This window comes from Panicum hallii, chromosome 3, assembly GCF_002211085.1.
Source record: "Panicum hallii strain FIL2 chromosome 3, PHallii_v3.1, whole genome shotgun sequence".
NCBI lineage: Eukaryota > Viridiplantae > Streptophyta > Magnoliopsida > Poales > Poaceae > Panicum > Panicum hallii.
In genome coordinates, this window is record NC_038044.1 from 834810 (window position 1) to 859829 (window position 25020).

Sequence of the window (25020 nt, forward strand, 5' to 3'; positions counted from 1 at the left end):
TAGTTGAATCTAGGCTATGTGAGACAATCGCTCAAGGTTAGTCAAGCAGCCTGGAGCAAATTCAAAGAATCAAAGAACATTAACACATTTGTCTAATGCCATGCTAAATGCTATGGGGCTCTCTACAAGAAGTTCAGCTTCTTTGCAGTAGTGGCATTATGGCATTGGACAAATCAAGTATACCCAAGAAAGGACGCCTGAAAAGTGAAAACCTCCTTGGATATCTCGGATCCGACTCAGGATCAATTGCACACACTGATCATTGTTGAAGGATGTATTCCCTCTTCCATATCTGAAATAACATCCTTTTGCTTACCATCACCTTCTTCAAAAAAGCTGAAATCTGCCAGACCTACACCATCCTTGCTGCCTTCATCAACTGCAGAACACCCATCGAACAGGCACCCAATGTCGCTGCCAAAGTCCGCATCAGTGAACCACTCGCTCAGGTTGATTGAGCTGCCAAAGTTAGATCTTGACATGATATCCAGCTCGTAATCCATGCAAGGGCTCCATAAGCTCTCTTCGATGACAGCGTCGACTGTGAGGGGCTCTGCATTGTCACCAGGCTGTGCATTAGCATCAGGCTCTGCATTATCGTCAGGCTCTGCAACGTCATCAGGTGTCTTCGCTTCACTTGAATCAGACTCTTGGACTGTAGTTTCACTCTGGTCAGGTTGAGGTTCTTGGTTGAGTGCTGGCACCACTTGTGGCTCCTGCTGGAGCTGCGCCAGTAACAGCGGGTGGTCCAGGTAGCAGCTAATGTCAAAGTTGGTTACAGCATTGGCACCTCGGTATTCAATGGCTGCAAGATCATAGGCCTTGGCTGCCTCCTCTTGAGTGTCTGCAGGAAGAGAATGATGTAAGTTTGTCCGAATGAGTGCATTTTTGCAAGTTTAGACATGATGCATTGACTAATATCTTGAGAAATTCGACAATGTGAATTTGTTCAAGTGTCATTGTTCTTAGAGTACAGTGCATCTGGAAAGCAAGACAAATATTTGGTGACAGATTCTGGTGAATGTATATTTTTGTTGGTTTGAGAATACAACATGCAGGAGATGATCATTCAGGCACTGTTGTCCTAATAGGAGATACTGAATTGCAGACAATAGCTATTCACTAATTTGAATGGACGGTGGCCGCTTCCTTTCACATGTGCCAGTCACTGGACATGTCCAATCTCAGTGCAAGTAGTTAACCTCTGTGTTTTCCTCTATCACTGGCCTTTTATGATGGTAATAGCGGTGAAAGCAAATCTGTGGTCTGGATCTTGAATCTTGATCTAGTTTTGACACAGACACACAGGGCATGCTTGATGCACGTGAAGAGATCACTGGCTGCTGGTGCTGAGTCACACAGGCAAGCGAAAAAAAAAGGCCGGCAGTGCTGATGAATTGAAGATCCCTAGGCACCATCTTATTATTACTGCAACTGGCAGTGGCTGGCAGGTGAGTGGTGACTACTCGCATCACGTGCCTGTCACATGAGTTTGGAAGCCATGTAGTTTTGGCTACTAATTAGCCAACAGCTTGCCCGTTTTATGCTACTAATTTTTAAGGCAAGCTGGACTTCTGAAGGAGCAAATTTCTGGGGATTGCTACATGAGAGTATCTTGGTCTTATGGTCTTGATCTTGACAATCAAGAATAGGACTTTTTTTTTTGCCCCAGGAAAAGTGCACCAGTATTATGCTCCCTAGTATGATCTGATTTGATAGATGATCAGATTCACTGTTTTTTTTATTTTTCTTTTAGAAAAGCGACATAGTAGTTAGGATCACTCATATCTGAATAGGACAGTATACAAGGGGATGGCTAGTCTGCATTGAAGGGAAACTAAGAAATACGAGCCATTCAATTGTGTAGAAGTTAGGTCGACGAACCTTCATAAAAACTGGTTAGAGTTAGGTGGCAATGGCAGTAAGTAGGGCAAGTCTACAACAAACAAGAGTAGCCCTTAAATGCTGGCATAATATAAGCTAACTTGTTAAAAGAAATGCAAAGAGCATGCAACTATAAACATTATTGGGGAGTATAGTACACTAGCCCATACCGAATGTTCCTAAGTAGAGGTACTTGTTCCCAAAGACTCGCCCAATCCGCGCCTCCCACCTCCCGTTGTGGTGATGCCTGATCATCAAAACAATAAGAATATTGAAATTTCATTATTTTAACTTATAAACTGGATGAATCTCAAGACATGCATCTCTGAACAATGAGGAGAGATAATGAGTGATGCACTGGTTCCAAAACTAAGTGATGCATGCAGTAGAGCAGTACAGAGCTGGCATTTCTAGGTGCACAATGCTGATGAGTCATGCATGCATGACATGGCTGGCGTATGACGTGTCATAGGCCCAGGTGATGCATGACAGTCACGTTACAGGTGGACCTCTTCTCACAACATGCCGTGTCAGCGGAATAGAGAACACTACAGCAGAAAGGTTTCTGCCTTTGAGTCAGCCTGCACTCTGGACTGGACCCCATTCTCAGTTCCATTTTTGGTACTTGGGTTGCACAGTTTTGCAGGAGTGTTTGATGAACATTGCCGGCTGCTGCATGTGCTAGTTGAACCAGAAATCTATAATAAGTGAGGGGGTTTAATTTGAATGCTGGTGATTAAATAGTACCTGGCGACGCCTCTGTACTTGGAGACCCCTCTGGAGAAGCCGCTGCTCCGGCGGCGGAGGGAGGCCAGGTACTCCTCCCGCGACGCCCCCTCCATCTCAGACATCTCGCCCGAGTAATCCTCCGCCTGCATCAATCAAATCACCAATCTTAGTCGATTGATTTCATCTAATATAGTTAACATGCATGTACCAAATGCAAACCAACTTTGACGGCCAGTTACTACCCCTCTGCTTGCTTACGACCGCACATTAATGAAGCTAGTCTTGTCTGTGTTTGCATAATGACATGTGTCCTACTAGTTGTAACAAGACGACGGGGGGTGTGAGCTCATTGCTCGATTTGACGTCATCTAAATTAATTACTAAACGGTGTCTTGTTCATAAATAATTGAGCAGAAAAGAAGCCATTTTCAGTTCGCCCTCTGTCTCTGGGTTATTTGGTCATGCAGGAGATTGCTAACAATATGAACTCTTGACAGATTGGAGACAATTTGTTTTCTGGGAGCATGCAGGAACTTACTGGGAAATTCAGGACTGTTTCAGGACCCCAGTATTTGAGAGCTGCAAGGTCATATGCACGAGCAGCTGCCTCCTCAGTATCATAGGCCCCTGCAGATCGTGGACAATTAATTGGTTTTCATAGCAAGACAAGGATGCAGATCACACCATGATCTGGCGACAAGTAACATGAATCTGGCAAAGGCAGCTTAGATATATTTAGTAAATTGTGGGACTTACCCAAATAGACTATTGAGTAGGGGCACCCAATATTAATACAGCAGCAAGCGGTAGTAGATCACAGTCACATGCAGATCACCAGGGAAGGGCCCCCACCAAAGATAACAGAAAGAAAAGGAGGTAAACAAAGCCTGATCAGAATTTCAGCCTTAAGAAATTCGGTGCACTTTTGAAATAAGCTTTGTACTACTGGCAGATGCATCAGGATCCTTGCAGAGGACAAAGGACCTTAATTGTTTGGGTTTCCATTGGTATCACTGCTCAATCCTCGTATTAGAATTTTTGTTTTCCTTCGGAAAAGTAAATAAGATGAAAAGGAACCAATTTTCAGAGGAAAAAGAATATGACTAGAATATTTAGAAAATCATTTCCATGTCCCTTCGAAGTTTCAAGTGGGTGTACATGCGCGTGTGTTACTAGGAGCAAGCAAAGCAATACACACACACCTTGCCTGCCTTTCTTCTTGTTCTGGAGGGAGGTGAGGCAGTGCTTGTCCCAGAGATGGGCCTCGAACCTGCCAGTCCACCTGTGCCTGTTTACACGCATGCAACGCGACGCGTATGTGGGTGAGAAGCAGCAGCATTAATTTACAAAAGAAATTTACAGCGCTCTCCTTACAACAAGGAGAAGAGGGGGGAAAAGAAATCAAAGAAACCGAGCACCACAAGACGGCTGGCAGTAATGCAGATGAACTAACTTCCTACTTCCTAGCTATCAGAAAACGACCTCTCCTAGCGTGGAAATGTAACAAGAACAGAGAGAAAGAGACAGTTTTTTTTTTACTAAAAAAAAGAGAGAACTTGGCGCTCAGAACTCCGTAAATATGAGCAGTGCAAACAGGAACTGACAGCTTGCGGTCCAGAATCGATGGATGAAACATGCAAGCGGAGATTTCGCGTCGGAAGCAATTGCAAACAGAAGGAAGCAACTCTGTGCAGTTGAGGGCTGGGGATCAGAAAGATACTCCTCCCACTATTTGTGAAATCTGAATTGCTTTGGTTGGACAGACCTGGCAGCAATGCAGGCCCCGCGGAGAATTGCGATTGGGATCGAGGGGGGCAGCGATGGCGATCGTAATCAGGAGATGGGACGGGTAGGACAGCGGCATGCCGATGGCGAGACGCGTACCTGGTGACTCCCCTGTAGACGGAGCTCCTCTTGCCGCTGGCGGCGGCGGCGGCATTGGGAGCAGGATCGGCGGGGTCCTCCTTGCTCTGGGTCTGGCGGGGCGCCTCTTTGCGGGGCCTCTTGGGCTTGTCGGCGCCCTTGGCCTGGGTCCTGGCCCTCTTGCGGGTAGGAATTTCCTCGATGGAGATGGAGGAGGAGGAGGACGAGGACGACGACGGAGGGGAGGAAACAGGGGGCGGAGATGGCTGAGGAGATCTTCTCTCCATGATCGATCTACTGGCTCCCCCGTCGGTCCTAGACGAATGATGGTGGAGGGTGGCGTGTTTGTGTCTGGGCTCGCCGGCGAGATGGGAGGTTTTATAGCGCGGGCGCAGGAGAAGAGGCCGCGCCCGCGGTGGGGTTTTGGTCAAGATGGATGGATCTCCCGTCTCCGCCCCGCCCCGTTACTACTGCGTGTGCAGTGCAGGTAACAAACAGATCACCGTAGCCTGGAAAATCAGTCACTCCATCGAACAATGAGCAGTTTGTGTGTTTACGCACGCACCCGGAACGGAGCCTCGAACGGAGAAGGCATGCAGGGAGACGAAACGGACAGGGCCACAAGGAGACGAAAATCACGTTGCGATTGTTGCGTAACACTAACACAGCATGTTGGGCGCCCGCCGCTCCCCTTGCAGGCCTCCAACTCCAAATGGCATGCCTACCTCTACTCTACCTGCAGGCAGGCAGCTGCCTTCTCCCAAGCCGTTGGTTTCCCCTCTCTCTCTCTCTCTCTCTCTCTCTTCTCTACGCGTCTCCTGCTCTGCAACGTCGGCGACACTTGTCGAAGCACAGCAGAGCCATGGTCATGGTCTGCTGCAGCATTGCTTCGTGCCAAGGCACAATCATCCACCACAAACGTGTTGTTGTGCCCTCCTCGCTCCCGCACTTGCACGGCAACTCATGAGACGCTGCAATGTATCCTCGGGATGTAGCACCACTCATTTTTTCTTGCCAAACAAAATAAAATTGCGTCACCCAACCCAAAATGGGAATATTACTACTACTAGACATCTCTCCAAAATTCTGTAAGCTAGATCTCATTGTGCATCACGCCTTTCACCCAACTCAACCTTTATTTTTCCTACTCTTTGAAGAGAATAATGCAAAAAATAAAAGTGTATCTCCACACATAAATCAATCCAAAGCTTGCAACTGGATTGAATTTACTGGCTTCGTTCAAAAATGCAGGTCGTCTTAGTTTTTCTAGATTTATAATATTTGCTATGCAACTCGACATACAGTAATGAACCTAGAAAAGTTAAAATAACTCTATTTTAGAACGGAAGGAGTATGTGCTAAGCAACTGTGATTTGTCAAGGCCTCAAAGAGAGGGCTATCCAAAGTTGACATGGCACAAAGCGTGCACTAACAATACTAATTCAGATAGTCAGTCACTGATGCATGTACACGGCCTCTCATCATTTATCATGTGCAACATGTGACTGCCAGCAGCATATGGGAAAAACGAAAACCAATAGCTAGCTCTCCGTTCCGTCAGGACTTCAATTTCGTCGATGCCTTGACCTGCTGCCGTACTTGTCCTAATTGCTGCACAACAACAGTTCATTAGTTCAAAGCAGAAACAATTAGGAATCAAGCTTGCTCACATTCAGAAACACAACCATATATACCAGAAATACTGAAAACCAAGGAATCCAAAAACCCATAAGTAAAGACAAAACAATCTGTGCAGCAGTTTGAGTATTTATTTTGAACTGCGCAAGTCTGAAAACCTCAAAACCGTGTTGCTTGTTACGCCAACTTTTTGTCGGTTCAGTAGTTAAGCTGCTGGTTTCTCATCTACTTTTTTGGCTGTCGTCTTTCATTTGAGTCGGCCAAGTAAAAAGTTTTTAGGTTGCCAGATTCCTGAACCAAGACAGGGGAATTCCAAACCTTCCATCTAATCTCTCACCCGTTATGCAGCAACATGATGCATGAATGCTTGCTTGCAAGTTACCTGCAACTGCATCATATCTGCCCACGTCCTAAACGAATATCCTCACCAATACTTATATATATATAATAACCCGGCTGATTAATTAAGATGGAAGTAATAGGAATATAATAGTGTATAGATAACAGAAGTCAAACCTGCATGCGGTTTTTATGGGAATGGGCAAAACGAGAACAAAATCTAGAACTGACATGGGCCACTCAGTGGTACCAAAAAAAAAGAAAAAAACTGACAATCCAACATGAGGGAGATGAGTGCGTCGATAGCATATGTCCCCTCTGGAGAAACTATGACACCATGGTATCCGGTCACTACAAACAAAACCTCGGTAATAGCATATTTTGACTTGCAATGTTGACAACAAGCCCTAACGACTTGGTTTTAGAATATAAAAGTGGGTATGCCATTCTCAACTCTCAAACAATTCTCTTATCGTTCTTCCTATAGTGCTAAATAGTGTACATATTTCCCAAAGTAAACACACAAAAAAACAGATGCAGGATTGTTACAGAACCGCCAAAAGTTCACATATACCAAAGAGAAAAGAAACAGTTACACCCACAATACAAATACTTGCACAATACTAATCTCTTTACAATTACATCATGATAATTACTTTACTTATGTAGCCGGTGGGCACTATTTACTCTGTTCACCGTCAGAATGTTCTAATGTTACATATAAGAAGCCCTCCATAATCCATTCGATTTTGAAAGGTCGACATATCCTTAAGTAAGTCCAGATTAACTCTCTGAGAGACATAGTCATCAGCAAAGCAACTAGACCTCGTCTCTCTTAACTCTTTAGTGTTCCCCCTTCCAAAATTCCCAAGGTATTGCTGAACATTACAGTTTTCAACATTTTTAACTGGCTCATGGGTGAAAGAGAAACAGGAACTTCTGCTCCGTGGAGTGTCCAAGCCATCAAGATCATCATTTGAGTTGCTTCTAACTTTCAAACCATGGGCGTTTGTATGGCTAAATATAGCATTGTCAGAGACATCAGATCCGGTTATGCTAATTGAGCACTGAGTTTGCTTGTCCAATTCCTGGGAGAAGGTGAAGAGAAAGAAAAACCATAAATGCCATTTTACTGAAATACCATGAAAAATTCAAGGTGGGGATATCATCTGAATCTATACATCAGACAGAAATAAACTAGAGAAGGATAACAATTACCAATGATATTATGATTTATGACAATCTATTATATAAGGGTAGAATTTTCAGGATGATCCCCAGATATCTGTATCTTCTAAAATAGAATAATGAATTTTTTGCGGTGCTCGGTGCTCCCCATGATTCAGAACACTTAATACGCTGGAGATAATATCACGAAATAAGGGCGCACGATATATTCCAAGAATAATTCAAATTTGAGTCTCAGTACAGGGTCATACTACTGTGCACTTCCAACAAATGAGAGCATATTAAAAGGACCTCAACAAGCCAACTTGAACAACAAAACTCCAAGCTATGAGAAAAATCAATTGACTAACCTCATGATGGTCATGTTGATCAGCTAGAGTGTGGGGCCCTTCAAAGCTTGATCTCCCTTTGTGGAAAAATCTACTATTTCTATTTGGTTGGACATTCAAAATTGAATTTGGTTGAGGGTCCTCAGGTGATGAGAAATCAGTGCTATCCATTGTTGAAATTGAAACACATTCCTCGAAATAATTCATTGCCTCTTCAGCTAAATGCCTCGAAACTTTCAGCCTTTCTATGCTACTCTGTAATCCCAAAGCAGATATAAAGGTAAGATCAAGATTGCATATTATTAGCACAAATCTCTATATTACATGAATAAATGGATTGTATTAGTGTTTGGATTAGCAGGTGCATTACCTTTCTTCTTGGCCGTTTTTTATGTGTCTCAGTAAATTGTGGAGTTGTTACTATGTCCTTCAGCATTCTACTCAGTTCTTGTTCCCGCTGCTCTTCAACTGCCAAATCTGCCCGAAGCTTTCGAGCGCGTTCATGTGACTGCAATCAAGCAGTAAAAGGTTATACTTGATGAGTAGTGACTACATTTAACTAAAGGCACAACACAGTTGAAACAACAGTTAACAGACCTGTTTGAGTTTTATTGTATATTCTGTAATGTCAGGAGCCAGCTCAGAGGTGTCAGGATCAAACTCAAAAGAAGCTTCCAATTGACCCAGTTGCTGGTTTACTTCATGGTGCCATATGTCTGGAACCAGCTCTGAAGCATCTGTATCAAACTCGAGAGGAATTTCCATTTGCTCCCAGTGCTGTTTTGCTGCACTGTTCCTCGTATCAGAAACCAGCTCGGAGGCATCTGTATCAAACTCGAGAGGGATTTCCACAACATCTTTCTTTCGGAATTCTGTTGCATAATCACTTATGTCGGAGATAAACTCAGCAGAATCTGGATCGAACTCAGGAGGAATTTCCAGAACTGGATCCACTGGGACATTTGAATTGTTCTGCTGCCAAATCACCTATCGATCAATGAAATATTGTAGCATCATGAACAACTTAGCACAAGAGAATAAAATATGAATGAAAGGTCCAGACAGAATATAGTGGAGAGAAACGGCACAGTCAAATTCAAAGCAAAAGCGGGAAATAAAGGCAAAACTTTTTTTCCTTTACAAACAGAAAGCGGGACTAGCAAAATATTTCTAGAAAACACATTTTTAACATGGCAATATTCTATTGAAAGAGAATATGGTGCGAACTCAGAGAAACAAGTGGGCATCATGTTGGAATATCCATTGTAATAACCCTAAAAAAAGGAAAGCTGCATATGTGCCACTCCTTCCAGTTAGAAAAGATCAATGTTCACAAGTAATCTTTTCCCAAGTTCGTAGCTACGCAGGAATTGCGGCAGACAATAGCTTCACACGAGTGATTCGCTAGTTCTTACATGTTCAAGATGTTGACCTGGTGAGGAAACAGCAGTGCTAGCTTCTGAATGGGTAGTTTCATCCATCTGTCGAGAACCCTGTGTGCAATAAACACGCTTTTAGTCACTAGCATGTTCATGTTGGCTACAAAGAAAATTTTGCAAACCGTAGTCATGAAAAAGCGGGGAGCTTTTCTGGAGATAAAATTTTGGGGTGAAATGTGAAGCAGAGACTGACCTCAGAGCCCCTGTACGGGCGTGCGTCGTCGGCTACCGACCGCGGCCGCGAAGCCCTCCTCGCACCGACAGCACCAGCACCGTCCGCCGACGGCACAGAGACAGCGTGCCGCCGCTGCGGCGCGACGGACACAGACCGCGCTCTCCCACAGCCGCCGCGTCCCCCATCCTTGAGCGGCTCACGCCCTCTGCCCCGCCTGGGCACATCCCCGCCGCCGGCGCTAGTAGTAGTCCCCGGCGGCGGAGATGGGGAGGCGGAGGGAGAGGCCGCGGAGTCGAAGAGCGGGTTGGTGCGGGTGTTGGCGTAGTCCTCCTGGAGCTGGAGGCTGTCGTGGCCGCGGGCGCGGGGCGCGGCGCTGACGCTGCGGGAGCGGGAGCGGCGTGGGCACGGGGGCGGGTCGGAGCGGGAAGTGGAGGAGGAGGAGGCGTGGAGGTCGCGGCGCGTGGTGGACTTGAACGCCGACGACGCCATCGGGTACGGTGGTTGACTGGATTGGTGCGACGGGCGGAGGAAACGAAACGGCGAGGGTGTTGGGAAACGCAGGATGGAGTGGAGCGGCGGGAAGCTGCTGGTAATGGCGGGGTGGGTGGCATTCACCTGAGGATGAACGGTGGGGGCGGCCACCGGGGAGGAGAGAGACGGATAAAAATAAAAATAAATGGAGATGCGGGGGATCGAACCCCGTGCCTCTCGCATGCAAAGCGAGCGCTCTACCATTTGAGCTACATCCCCTTTGCCCCTCATTCCAATAATTTACTTGAATGTTCGTTCCACCAATACCCGTCGTCTTGCCATGCTTTGTGCACGGTGCTCTACCAATTGAGCTACATCCCCTACCTTTTAGTTATCTTCGCATTTTAAATCTAACTTAATTACTTGCACCCACAACTCATATGCATCGACAATGGAACAAAAAGGAAAATCCACTACTTCAATTTGGAAGCTGGGATGCACTCCGATAGATGTCCCATCTTGGATGTGTGTACATGTGCTGAACTTCGTGAAAAGGATTAGACCGTCTGGTGTGATCTCGTTGGAATTCCTCGTCAGGGTTCTTCTTCGGATCGTGGCCGTGTTCCTGCCGAGATTTATAACATTTTGTTCTTGTTGTTGCGGAGTACGTAGTGTTTTCTTGCTGATAAAATAGGACCAAATGATAGTTTAAGTTTAGGATCGAATGATTTTTTCTTGCCTCTGTTAGTATCATGGAAGAAATGGAAAACTAAGGACATTGACGTCCGCTGCTCATCACGACCTTTTTAAATTTGTTTTTCAATTGTTCCTCATACAGCGCGTAATGAATTTTTTTATAGTATGAGACATTTGGGATCACACCCAAACTGTTGCTTTCCTAACACCGATTTGTCCGACAACATCCATGAAGGACAAAGATGCAGATCCAATCAATAATATCTACTCTTAATCTGCTTACGCCGATGTAGTTTCACAAAAGACATATAGTAGAACCTTTTTCTTTTAGAAAAAACACCAGCACATGAGTCAGGAGTAGTGATTTACAAGGTTCACTACAAAACGGTTGCACGTCCTAAGAATAGGTGGAAATCACAAATTCTCACCACCTTCTTTGGAAAACAAATTAAAGAAAAAAACTTGTACCTTTATCATGCATAGAAGAGGAATTAGAAAAAAAGAACTCTTGGAGATGCGAGGAGTTGAACCCCATACCTTTATCATCCATAGATTAACGCTCTACCAGTTGAGCTACATCCCCAACTTTCCATTGGTTTTGCAGAATGAACATGTTATATCTTTTCTATAGATATATGGAAGATAAATAAAATAAAATTAAGTTTTTGTTGGAGATGCGAGGAGTTGAACCCCGTACCTTTATCATGCATAGATTAACGCTCTACCAGTTGAGCTACATCCCAAACTTTCCATTGGTTTTCATAATATAAAGATTTTATATGTTTTTTGCATGGAAGAGAAATTAAAGAAAAACACTACGTATTTCTTTGGAGATGCTCGGGGTGGGTCGAATCCTGTAGCTTTATTTTGCATAGATCAACCTCTACATGTTGATCTGCATGGATGATAGCGTCAGATGTTCAGGCGTAGTAGATTCATTGATTGATTGATTTAACCAATAATCAAGATTATTCAAGTACGCGAGCTAAATTAAACTATACCCTCCTTGATTTATGGAAACCGCGCGTATCAGGAAAGAGAGAGACAGGCTCGATCAGATCAGATGGCCTCGTGCACGGTGTTGACGTGCAGGACGGGCAACAGCCAACAAACAGATTTGCCTTGTGCTGAAACCTGTTTCTTTCCTCGATCCTTAGGTTCGAGTACGTTAGTTCTCGAGGACAATTGGACGAGAAGCAGGTTCAATCATCAATCCAGGCTTGGACCCTCCACGACGAGCCGGGCCATCCTATCAAACTTTCAAAACACCTGCAAAGCCTGGGCAGGGTTTTCAGCTGCGTGGAAGAAGATATGGGTTTTTCTTAACCAACTAACCGGAGATTAACGTGCAATGCTAAAAGATAGTAGATGCATTGATTGGTGCTCTACCAAAATTTATCTACGTCCCCAGTTTTTGTTTATCTTCGTCCTTTTTCTTATTATTTGCACACATGGCTGTCAAAATCTCGGTTATGTCGTACTCCTTTCGTCCCGTGAAGAGTACAATTTTAATTTTTTTAGATAGATTAGTGGTGGCGTGAAAAGACTCACATGCCCTCATTTGTTCGCATATAGTTTTGGCATGCAAATCAAATATGAACACTTAATCGGGCAGGTGGTTGAGATCCAATTTCTAGAATTGCACTCTTTATGGTATTTTTTTAAACGCGGGATTGCATTTTACATGGGATGGAAGGAGTATGATTTCACATATACGGTCTAGATTAAGGGATTTGATTCTACTATTCTAGTCAAGATCCTATAAATAAGAAAGTGTCATCTCATTTGCAGCCGTCCAGTATATGCTAAAGAACAGCATGTGGCAGCATCGATTAGATAGAAATGTAGACTAGTTGAGTATGCCATCTACTATACCACTGTGGTCCAAGAGGAAACGGGCCAAGAACGAATGTTTGAATGATTGCAGATCAAGGAGCAAAAGGAACAAGGAGCTCGGCAGGGTCAAATCTGTGAAGTAGAGAGACAGATGGTCCTTGGCCAGCACCTCCTCCATGTGGAGACGCACTTGTAGAGTTGTAGTTGGTTAGTTGGCATTTGGCAATGCATTGTTTACTCGAATTGTTGGCATTTTCACTATATGTGCAACTAGTTTAATTAGTTCACATGCATGAACTGTCGTCAGACCAGTATGCATGTTGCAATAACCAACTTCAGAGCTGAGACAGACATTATAAGTAGAACTTAATTATTATCATTACGAACTTAACTATAATGGAATATTTGATATCTATGCTGTTGGCCAAATTTGCTCCGGAGTCCCAGAACACACAACTGCTGTTGGCGTTACAAATTAAGGAGCGAGCATGATGCTATCTGCGTATGATTCGATTGTGACCTACTGGCCGTACATCACTCGCATTGCCGATCTGAATCTAAAGCTTCGGTATTATTGTACCTGTACGCACAACCAAACAAGATTCTCAGATATCCTAACTGAATTGAGTGATAGCTACAAACTCCTTCAGTTTATACCGCGCCGCCGCCGGATATGCACAAATATTAGTCAGAGTAAGATGAACTTTGCATGATCTGATGGTCGGCATTCAGAGAACTCCGTCTGAGCTGACCATACTAAGCATTTGACCAGATAACCTAACCTGACGGCAATACTGTGTGATTTGAGAGAGCGAGAGAGTGCAGGACGGAAATAGTACGCGGATGTCTAAATTATCGAACATTTAGGCGTCCGCATGCTTGAGATCCGACCAGCTCAAAGAAATGTGTGTTCTAGTCAAACAAGAGAACCAAAGAGCACACAATGTTTCTTCCCAGATCTCACGGTGACATGCATGCATGTTCAGTACACAACAGGTCGGCCATATGCCTGATGCCCTTTTGCTCCACTCCAACAATAGAGAAGCATCCATGTTCTCTGCATGTTCCCACTAGCGGTCTGGTGGTGGTGGACTTGGAAGTAGCATGTTACCTGCCCGGCCACAATATATTATGTCTGGCCACGGTTACTAATAACACAGAGCAAGTCCAAACACTAACCAACATTCTTACATTCTCTACTACTCTCCTACTCCTGCTCACGAGTGAAGTGAAGCTAGTCGCAGCTCAAGTCTCTCGATCTGCAGATCGGTCGATGAAGCAGGCTGTATGCTGCAGCGCGGCCATGAGCACCGTGATCTTGCTCCATCTCCTCCTCCTCGCCAGTGCGACTTCAGCCGCAGCATCGCCAACGACGACCCTGCCTCCGGACGGCCAAGGTTGGGCGGCTGCCAGGAGGTTGCTGCTACTGCAACCGACGGCGGCCATGGACACGGCCACCAACACCTTCCATGTCAAGGGCACCGCCCATCAACCAGCGAAGACGACCGCAACGGCGGCGGCCAGAGGCGCCAAGCCCCGCGTGGAGTTCAACGCCAGCACGAAGTCGGCGCCGGGGAGCAAATTCAACCCCAGGCAGAATTAATTAATTAGCCAATCCATCTTAGTGAAGGTCACGGCCGATTGGCCGGAATCTACAAGCGCCCTTTGGGTCTGACAGCTTGTTAGTTCCTCCTCTGACGATCCTCTTTTGTAGGCTTGTAACTAGCTTGCATTTTTTTTTTCTCTCTTCTTTTCCTTGGTCAGCTTGTAGTAGACACAACTAACCTGGTAGGACTACTACGAGCAAAGAAAGTAATTTCAGTTAAGAATAGTGCTGGATCATAATTAAGCATAGAATCACAAGTCTTGTGTTATAATAGAAACAATCATCATCATAATGTTGTTTTTTTCATTGGAGGGCTCATTTTGTTGGCATTCATCCAGAAGTTGGAATTGGGGAAAACAAATGTGTCTGTTTCTCTGCACTCTATGTTGGTAACTTGATATCCATCTGTGCATGATACTCCTCTTCTTTCGTTGTTGCCATGTTCAGGCACTCAACAGCGTTGCCCTTATCTTTGGAAGCAACATAAGGGAAGCTTGGCCGTCATGGGTATGCGTACATAGCTTACTGCATCAACACATGACCCCACGCGGGATCTCTGCCCCAACAAACTTGACCATACAGGCACCGACTCTTTTCCCCAAATCCTGTCCTGTTCATTTCAACTCATCTAAATCACTGTTCCTTGCTCCAAACTAGCCCTCGTCTGAGAGCAAGTGATAAGAGAGCCATGATTATGCACCCAAAAAGGAGGTTATGATCTAAAAATAATAACAATAATAATAATAATAATAGTTAAATTAAAACAACGTCATCGCAAATATTTGCAGTTCACGTCATATCTATGGGACTATGACCAGTAAGTTCTACAGATGTTTCAGCCCTAAACCTGTTCTAACAGTGGGCAATTCTTAAGCATCAATGCCAACGTCGGTTTCTTTTGCCTCAGAAGATCAATGCAAAGGAAAAGGCGAAGTCTAACTACTACATATGACCATGAAGAGTCAAACAACTCCTCGGACCAAAAGGAACAACTAAGTTATACATCACAAAAGCCGCATGCCTATTCTACAAATCTTTCTAATCCGTGACCATTGGTCCTGCTTCGCTTGCAGGACCAGTCACATATAAGCTCGATACTCAGAGATTATTTTTTTAATGTACAAAGTTAGCACAAGGTGCTGCCTTTATAGCCCGATGAATGCTATGCCACCGTTAAATCACTGTCGTTGGGCAGATGGAGATTGCTGCACCTGCACCGGAGGAAAGAAGCTCATGCCTGATGATAGAAAGAATCCAGTTGATGTCGGTGATTGCTGTGGTGCCTGAGTAGACTGCTGCTGCTGCTGGGGCTGGCTCTGAGCGGGTGGAAGTGGAGGTGGAGGAGGTGGCCCACTTGGTCCCGGGAAACCTGCCGGCAGAATGTTGGACAAAGGAGGTGGAGGTGGCATAGAGCCTGCCATCATCCCGAAAGGTCCTCCCATTCCGATCATTCCTCCAGTATTTTGACCAAATTGTTGTAGAAGCGGTGGCAATAGAGATGGCAATGGCGGTGGAGGTGGTGGAAATGGAACTGGCGTTGGTGGTTGCGTGCCTCCAAGAGTAGTAGGCACTGCTCCAATCTGTTGTTGCACCTGTGGCGCCTGCCCAAAAAAGGGAGCACCCATATCACCGGCCTGCTTCTCAAGCCTAGGCCTCTTTTCAATCTGGAAGCCTGGTGGTCCTCCAGAGAATTCTCCAGAAGGCGATCCACCATTTATGGAAGCAGCTTGCTCAGCGGCAAGAGATGAGAGAATGGAGCTCAGCACAGGTGCTGACAAAGATGCAAGCTTATCTGCCATAGCTGCTGCTGACCTCTTGGACTCGTCACCCACTGTACTGACTGTAGGGGGAAGTGAGGTTGCTGAAGTCAGTGGCTGTGACTGTGGAGGTGCTGTCCTTACTCCTGAACCTTGCACCATACCAGCTGTTTGCTCTGGTGGAGTAATCATGAGCGGAGTAGGACTAGATTGTGTCGCGCTAGTGGCAAGGGCACCACCCATTTGTTGTCTAAGCTGAATGACACGTTCAGCCTCTGCTCGAGCAACCTGTTTTGATAATGAGATCAAAGATTAGCAAGGTATCACTTTAATAATGCATAAAAAAAGCCTAATTACAATTGCAGAACAGATACAAATATCATATACAATGATATTACCAATATTAAAGAAAGTTAATTGTGACATCATAGATAAATTCCAGCAAGAAAGTTAATTGAGGCAGTGATAGGCAACAAGACGCGCATTACTCCATAACCTTGGGATACAAATCTCTATTTCAAAATAAGACCTCAGGCATTTTGTTATCAGCTCATTCCCAATCAGACAGAGGAATGCAACAGCCAGACTGGGTGGATGTCAAGACCACAGACCTATATGGAAGGTGATGCACAGGGACTATCAAGGTGCTAGGGAAGTAGTCTAGATGTGGTTCTTTCACAAATATAAATGAATCAGGAAGCAGTTCAAGTGAACCGTGGGATTTAACTAAGCCTGTGGGGTAGCCAGGTAGCAATAGGAGTTGGTAAGACGCATAATTGCGCTAGAGGAACACTAGATGGCTTGACACATGTGCTCACTGCTCACTATCCCAAGTGCATTCAGCAAACAAATAATTCATGAAGTCTTGATTTTTTTTTTCTTAACTGACCTGCATGAATTTAGAATTGGGAGCTGGCTAACGTGAAACTGAAACCACGTTTTCTGATATGTCCACTCCACAAAAAATAGGGAGGGAGGTGGGTTGGGGGGGGGGTGGCGTTTCTTGAAACCTCAGGGCTCAGACTTGAAAAATGAAACAAAAGGAGAAAGAGGCAAGAGTGTTCAAGATCTATGTGAAGACATACAGTAAGTAGTTAGACAGGGTGGTGATTTGATCTTCTACAATTTCCATCAATCTCGATGGGGATGCCATTGGATAAAGATTACCATAGTCAGGAACAGTACTGTAAATGACTCCAAAGATTAGTCAAGTAAGAATTAGCAATCTGCCTTTCCCAGTGCCTTCTCAACCCTGCCTCCCTGGGGCTGTCTGGTAGCTGAGCACTGCTGGGGGCGCGGCTATCCAGTCGCGCCAATGAATTACAAGGCCAAGTCTTCTAACACACTCAAACACACCATAGCTATCTTCTGCAGTAGAATCCTTTCCACCAATCTACCAATTCACTCGAATATAGGGTATGAGGAGGATAATACCTACCTCCCCTACCCATGCCTGTACAGATCATTAGAACTTCAATACTCCCCACTCTATTAAATTGAGCAAAATTTCACTATACTCATCTCTCGTTGACACCATAGAATTCTAACGAGATCGATTAAATGTGTTGGGCGTGATTTAATACTATAAAGAATCTGCTTTGCACAGATTGGGAAATTAAATGCACAAGCAGATTCCATAGGCATGAAGAAAATGAATGAAGCCTTAAATACCAAAAGTTTAGTATTGGAATTCAACCTAGTGTGGACAACATAATTTTAATAGCTCAACTGAAACTTGGGGGGATAATTTGGAGCTGGCAAGACCAACTGCACAGGTGAGTCCACTTGCAATGCAGGGGTAATGGATAATATTATCTACTTGTAGGTCTGCACATATCCACTTATAGACGCTCTATTAAGGCTATGGATGGATAGGTAAGATTCTGATGGATATGGATGTTAATCGGGTTCCCCATACCTACCAAAACAGAAAACATCTGAATTCACAGAATGGTCCAAGCCCAAATGCATGTAAAAAGTACCACAAAATACTGTCTATAACATAAGGTGCACCAAGTCGTTATGAATTATGATAGATGACATATACATGCAACAAACACATACCAAGCAAACCTCAATTGGTTTAATAATGTTTGCGCCTCCCTAGGAATCTGTGCATGTCCTGCCTCTATTTCTAATTATTTTATCACACTATTCATCCTGAACATGTGGATGCATTCATCAACAGGATGCCAAAGATAGATGAAACATTCTACTTATGGCAACATATCATGGGGCATCTTAGCCAGTACCAAGATAAAAGAATATTGTCCAGAAACTCCAAAATAGATTAAAAGAATAGACAGGACAAGATATATAAGCATCATAATGAGAATACTTGCAGATCTAGAACATGCTCAGCATTTATGACCTAATAAACCCCATTTAATTGGGTATTAAGAGTAAAGGCATCATAGGACAGAATGACCTAGGACATGATTTTGCAAGGAAATATCAACAAACGAAAAGGACAACAGCATGCAATAAGATAAAGAATAACTCTTACTTGCAACTGACTGCGAAGAACCACTGACTTTGACTCCTGTCATATAGGAAAAACATAAAGTTCTGAACAGCACAAGGCATGTAATTAAAATGGAACATTGGAGAGATAATGAAAGCATCAAGACCTGTTCGCTGAGAGCTTGTTTTAATTGATTGATCAGGGATATCCTCGCTGTATCTACACTTTCGAGTTGTTCGATGCACTGCTTTAGGGTCATTTCTTGTTCTTGAAGGTCGGAAATCAATGTCGATGTTGGCTGATTACCTTATGAAAAAAAATACAGGACAAAAAAAGCAGAGCACATAAGAGTGCTGTCAAACTTTCTTCAACAGCAAATATTCACAACATTAAATATGAGCAAGAAAAATCCTTACCATTGGTGCTAGCATCGTCTATATCTTTATTTATCCTCTCCAAAACACAAACAGTACTCTTACATTTGTTTAAAGCTGTGTCTTCATCAAAATGTTGATCAAGGACCGATTGGTATGCAGTCACAATCTTTTCAGGCATCCCACCAACAGTAAGTTTCTACAGTAAAAGCCAACAAATAAGAAGGTGCTCTAATATCCAATCCAATATGTTAGATTCACACAGGAGAATAAGCAACTTACTTTTACTATTGTACCAGAATCCTTCCGTGAAACTTTGGAATTTGAAGGGGGATTTGAGCTAGGATTTGAACTATTCCCATTGTTATCCAATATAGGAGGGTTGTCACCAAGAATGTCATCTTTCAGACTTTCAATACGGGTCCCAAAAACCTTACGTTCATCCCAAATTCCTATCTGTAGTTCCAAAAAAAATAGCAAGATAGACTTAGTTTTTTTACTTGCAATAAAAGATAAGTAAATGATTAAATTTACCATAAGTAATTCCATAATCAATCTAGTCATGCTATGAATAGCAACTTTCTTTACAGAGTACTGATGAAGGTCCAAGCAAACTATGACTCACAAACCCTATGCAAATATTTTATACATATAATACTAGTGTAAGAGTCTGAATCGATGTTTCTGGCAGCTGACTAGCAACATACCAAGCAAGACACCCATTTGAGAAATAATGTACTCATTATACCCAACACTCCTAGAAATAGAGAAATTAGGCTAGAAACTAAGAAGGCTATCTGCTTTTCCCGAACACGCAGGAAAGCTGCGTATCAAAAAGGCTAATTGTTTTACTAACTGATGCAGCTGTAGCATTACCATTAGCTCACATTTTCTCTATACATGATTATATAAACCAAAATATAATGCACCATGCCCTGATGCAGGTGACTATGATCACATCATCAAAATACACCAGAGCAAACAAAAGTGCTATCTGGAATCCAGATAAGTGTACCAAGGGAGTAATAAGGATAGTTAAATAATATAGAGCAGCAATAGCATATGGCTCAAATAATTTTCTATAACAACTAAACCAATGACGGTAAATCCAATGGTACTGACACATTTAGATCCTCCTGAATTCTTGGACAATGCTCTCGGATAACTCTAGAATAAAAGGAGCTGGTGGAATGCGAAGAATTAATTACGTAACAGTGAAAAATGATGAAACTTACTAATCTTGCCACCACTTTCTTTCCATCTTCTCCCCCATTTTCATATACATGTTTCAGTGATCTAGGTAGAACCCTCCAGAACTCATTCACAAAGTCTCCTCCCTTGCGTTTGCTATTTTGCAGGATATCATTCGATAGATACAGGAATGATACTTTCTTATCTTTTGTTGCACTACTAAACCGCCTTTCCCATGTGTCTACAACCCTTTTGGCCTTCTTGCGGTGAAAAATGCACCATTGTGAAAGTGCTGCATAAGAATTAAGGGATACAAAAAAAGAACTACTAATACAATCTCTAAATGCAAACTTATATAGGAAAAAAGGAAAATTCTAATTAAAAAGGACAAAATAAAAACATATGCAGTATCTCTCACAGTTCCTCGCTTAGATATGGAGTGGCATATGCAACATATGGCATGAAATTCCTCACAAAGAAGCAGCACAATAATATTGAAATCATAGGATTCTCTTTTTCTATGGTCAATAAAGAAGGGCATGCAGCATGCTAATACTGCAGACTGCAACTTTACTTCAAACTCCAAACATATGCCTTACAGAATTTGCTTAATCAATAGAGGGTTACGGGTGTAGGATGTGTCTTCATTTCACTGGGTAGTTGGCTCAAAATGAAGATATACAGCCATAATATAAGGTGAAGTAGTTTTCACAATACATTTTCAGTGCAATAATATGCTGCCACAATTTATTTTGGACATGGCATAGATAACATAAGGTTATGATCAGAATACCATAAAGCTCAATCAGCGAACCAAGAGTAAAAACGGCTTACTAGTTACTATCATATTAGTACATAAATAACAGCAACCAGAGAAAGCTAGTTTGGCAGTAAAAACTTAGAACAACCTCACCAATATTTAGCTCCTTATTGAAGGATATGTCATATAATTATTTTCCTCACTTAATTGGCAAACTGAACAGGATAGCAGAAACATATGTCCTGAAGAGACAGTGATTATTAATATATGCAATGTAGAGCCCTAGGAGTTCCTGTTATCATTTCCATTTCACAAAGGGAAAGGCCTCGAAAGATATGAAAATCATATTTATAGAGAGATGGTAACCAGGCGTTGGCAGTAACAACAATGATAACAAAGCCTTTTAGTCACCAGAAAGTTGGTGTAGGCTAGAGCTGAAACCAAACAGGAGCCAGCAATAAAAGGGACAATGAAGTAAAAGAGAAAAGGGTAGCAGTGACAGTAAGATGATGGTAATAGTGCTATTAGCAAGATGATGGTAGCCTAGGTCACCTTTTAGCTAATGGAAGTGAAACATAGGGGTGTAAATTAGTGACCATTAGGTGCACCTCCAACCCTCTTTAGTTCAAATTTTTGTGCTAATTTTCCAAAATGAGATCCCATTTTGAAGAAGTAGTACAAATATTTGAACTAAAGAGGGTTGGAGGTGCACCTAAGGGTCACCAATTTGCACCCCTAGTGAAATACATGGAGTCCTGATTTCTACACCTTTATATCCAAGGATAAAAACACCTAAAAATCAAGCTCATTAGATATCCAAAACTTTTACCATGATGTATTTACATTTACAATACTATTTTTCTCAAATAAACTGCCTGAGAAAGACACTAAAATCAAGAAAAATGTCTGACAGTACAGTAACCATAAATCACATTGTCATACAGATACGATAAATTCATACACAAAGAGTATTTTTAACTTCTATCCATGTGCACCAGAAAACTAACAACAAGACAATAAGCACTGCACGGAACAGGCACACTTAGTATGCCCAATGAAATCCCCTGAGCAGTTCTATTCATAGACATTGCAATTTGCAAGTTAGGGCTACTTAATCAAAAGAATATGAAACGGGCAGCAACACCTAGGCTTCGGAATTTGCGAGCGTGCAGGAAAGTAACCAGGGAAAAAAGGATACTCTGAATACTCGCCGCTGTGCTGTTAAGCTTGTTGAGCTTCTCGACCAGCCTCTGCTCGCTGAAGGAACCGACTCCCCCGCCGCCCGCGCCACCTGCGCCGCCGCCGCCGCCGCCGCCGTCCCTCGTTTCCGCGTCTACATTCGCCTTCGCGCCCGCCATCACGAAGGCTCCAACTAATTCAGCTCCCTCGCGGAAACCCCAAAAACCTAGACAAATGTGTACTCCTTGTGAAGCAAGATCGAACCAATCTTGCGCGAAAAATTCAGAAAAAAATCCCAGAAAATCAGAAATTTTGGGATTATGGTGAGAGATTGGAGCTCGGAGTTCTAGGGGGCTAGAGATGCATACCTCGGTAGCGAGTCCCTGAGCTTGAGCGTGCCGCCGCGGATGAGAAGGGGAAGGGGAGCGGGGAGGGGGGCGAAGCCGAGAGGGTTTGGTTTTGCTGCGGTGGCTTTCCACCCTTTCTTTCTCCTACCCTTGGGCGTGTGTTTCTGGGGTTTTCTTTCTTCTTTCTTTCTTTTTTGTGCGAATGTTGATGCAGCTTATTTTGTGCGTCAACTAGGATAGTAGGTGTAAAAAAACTGAGGTATACAGTGTCGGTATTTAACCTCCAACGCTACGGTACCGAGCATATCCTGATGCGGTAGAATGTAACATAAAATTTAGATAGGTTTGGACCGCCGAGAGCGTAATACCTACGTCTTGTGTGGTGGTTTGTATTGTCTTAGATGCTGATGAGCATAACCCACGAGCTATCTCTCATGTTCTGGTTGCAGGGGTCCCTGTCCGCCCTTATATAATCTGGGGAACACGGTTACATGGAAAATCCTAACCTGATACTAGCTTATGAGTTCCAGCCGAGTAGTACTCAAGTAGTTTTCTTCTGTTCCGACTAGTTCAACTCGTGCCCGAATAGTTACAACAAGTGTAAGATGTGGACTATACCTCATCCCCTATCTAGAAAGTCTATACGATATGCACAGTCCTATAGGACCAGGTCTGACACAGACGCCGCCGTTGAGAAAGCAAATGGATGGTAATGAAAGAAAAATACGTATATCATGACCCACGATAGCGAGATTGTTATTGTGTCAGTATCATGTCAAAATTCAAAGAAAAACTTATAGAAAAAGATATGTGTGCTGAGATTAGAAAAATATTGTCTGACTGCATCCTTGCTTAGTGTTAGCTTAATGACGTATAAGTGTTAAAGTTATGAAGAAAATACTGCTACTGAAGAAACATACATGCTATGAGTTTAGAAAAAAGCATATTCTACCACAATTGCCATCGGATCTATAAAGTCAAAGATAAATGGATCGTTAGGGAAGAAATGCTTGTGTTGCGAGTTTAGAAATAAGCCACCAGATTGCATGTTATTTGGCTGTTCACTTCAAATTCTTGGACTGGCTGCAGCTGTACAGCCCAAGCGTTCAGTTATAGGTCTGAGCAGTTGTAGCTGCAAAGAAAAACCCAAACATTCATGTGTCGTGTAATTGTAAAACTTAGGATAGGAAATGCTAAATGTATTTTATATTTTTAAAAATAATTTATTGGTATAAGTTATTTTTTTCTTGTTGAGGTAACATGTGGGCAGATATTTTATTGGATTGACTATAATTAGATCAAATTTAAGACCCCAAAGCAATTTTTTATTAAAATAATGTTTTATAATTCTTTTGAATGAAATGGTCTTATTATATTAACTACTTTGTTATAAGTAAATGCTCAACCACTTAACTAGATCTCGTTCAAAACCGTAACTCAGTGAGATAGGTAACACATATTGAAAAACGTAAATTGATGTGCTAGGCTACATATATATACATTGGTAGATAAATGGTCCAGCCACGGCACTCGACCGAACCTCAGCTGAAACACGCAACTTGATGAGCTAGCTATATATGTTGGTAGGCACATTGAAGATCTGTCAGATTTTGCTCCGTGGCATGTAATGTCGGAAGTTTCACTCTATGATGAGCTTCCTGTGCAGTGCGATCGTCAGATACGGAAAAGATGATGCTAGAAGCGCCGTTGTCTGTATCATCAGCTTCAAACCGGTAGAGTTGCTGGCCGGCGGCGAAGTTGCCGAGCAGCTGGTACGAGCTCGGCGAGCCATCCATGGTTAAACAAAGGTAATCGGTGCCTGAATCAATGGAACAGTGGATTCTGATTCGACTGTGTTGATCGATTATCATTCGATCGAGAACGGAGAGAAAGAAAGTTTGCACGTACACGCGGCGAGCTCCTTTTGGGTGCGGTAGAGGAACTGCAGCACGTCGGCGACCTCTTCCCGGAACCGGGAGAAGGGGTCGTCGTCGTCGAGGTTGAGCTTGCGGAGCTTGCAGAGGCCCTCACCGAGCTCCATCATCGCGCCGCGGTGGTTCTGCACGAACAGGCCGATCCATCGAGCAATGGATATATTGTTGGCGTCAAATTCAGAATCCATCGATCGATTGCTGGCATGCATATGCAGTTCACCAAATCCAACAATTCATCGGTCGATGGATGGGTAGGACCGAGGACCTGGTTGAAGAGGTGGTGGAACCCGACGGCGCACTGGAGGACGCCGTGGAGGAGCGTCCGCGCGGGATCCTCGGCGCCGTACCAGAGCTCCTCCACCACGTCGTGGCACGCGTGGTACTCGCCGCGGTTGAACAGCGCCACCGCCGCGTCGAACCCCCCAGCAGGTGCCGACGACGGATCCTGCTGATCTTGCTCGTCCTCGTCGTCGGGAGGCGGGCGCTCGCCTCGCGCCGTGAGGAGCCGGCGGCGGCAGCGGAGGTCGGCGTTGCGCGCCCCGCAACCATTACCGCAGTAGCTGCTGCCACGGGGCTGCAGGTAGAGCGATGCGTAGGGATAAGAAGAGCCGGGCAGGAGCCGCGGGAGAGTCGTCGCGGCCAGCATGGTGGTGGACGCGAGCGCCATGGAAGGCAAGCCAAAGGATCGCTGGCTCGGTGGGTGGGTCGCGCGCCGCTGCGAGTCGTCGCGTCGTGTGTGGCCATCATTGGCTGAGAGCCTGCCTGGCAAAATATCTAGCAAGCCAAGCCGGCCCAAGAGCACACACCTAGCCGAGGCGAGG

General features: G+C 43.9%; 4 protein-coding genes and 1 non-coding gene across 6 annotated transcripts; all 5 read right to left on the reverse strand.

Moving 5' to 3' along the window:
* Positions 1-37: 37 nt before the first annotated feature.
* LOC112886281 (AP2-like ethylene-responsive transcription factor At1g16060) lies at positions 38-4850 on the reverse strand. Its single transcript, XM_025952129.1, has 7 exons — positions 4498-4850; positions 3816-3901; positions 3370-3378; positions 3152-3240; positions 2632-2756; positions 2055-2131; positions 38-844 (listed from the first exon to the last, which is right to left on the reverse strand). Exons 1-7 carry the CDS (start codon positions 4761-4763, stop codon positions 243-245), a joined length of 1254 nt encoding a protein of 417 aa, XP_025807914.1. The 5' UTR covers positions 4764-4850; the 3' UTR covers positions 38-242.
* A 2131-nt stretch (positions 4851-6981) lies between these two features.
* On the reverse strand, positions 6982-10280 carry LOC112884191. The gene is made up of 6 exons (XM_025949554.1): positions 9603-10280; positions 9386-9463; positions 8568-8957; positions 8341-8478; positions 7992-8225; positions 6982-7541 (listed from the first exon to the last, which is right to left on the reverse strand). The coding sequence occupies exons 1-6, from the start codon at positions 10071-10073 to the stop codon at positions 7152-7154; spliced, it is 1701 nt and encodes a 566-aa protein (XP_025805339.1). The 5' UTR covers positions 10074-10280; the 3' UTR covers positions 6982-7151.
* TRNAA-UGC lies at positions 10262-10334 on the reverse strand. The gene has a single exon. It is a non-coding gene; the product is annotated as a tRNA-Ala (tRNA).
* Positions 10335-15112: 4778 nt separating this feature from the next.
* LOC112887746 (protein enabled homolog) lies at positions 15113-22445 on the reverse strand. 2 transcript variants are annotated; one of them, XM_025954007.1, is made up of 8 exons: positions 22287-22445; positions 21938-22186; positions 20024-20271; positions 19071-19244; positions 18831-18987; positions 18581-18720; positions 18457-18492; positions 15113-16238 (listed from the first exon to the last, which is right to left on the reverse strand). In XM_025954007.1, exons 2-8 carry the CDS (start codon positions 22095-22097, stop codon positions 15372-15374), a joined length of 1782 nt encoding a protein of 593 aa, XP_025809792.1. In that variant the 5' UTR covers positions 22098-22186; positions 22287-22445; the 3' UTR covers positions 15113-15371. The 2 variants fall into 2 exon arrangements, with proteins under 2 accessions (XP_025809792.1, XP_025809791.1); XM_025954006.1 differs by having other exon boundaries at positions 21938-22144; positions 22287-22443.
* Positions 22446-23679: 1234 nt separating this feature from the next.
* Positions 23680-24932, reverse strand: LOC112887750. The gene is made up of 3 exons (XM_025954012.1): positions 24465-24932; positions 24174-24324; positions 23680-24084 (listed from the first exon to the last, which is right to left on the reverse strand). Exons 1-3 carry the CDS (start codon positions 24864-24866, stop codon positions 23837-23839), a joined length of 801 nt encoding a protein of 266 aa, XP_025809797.1. The 5' UTR covers positions 24867-24932; the 3' UTR covers positions 23680-23836.
* Positions 24933-25020: the final 88 nt, after the last annotated feature.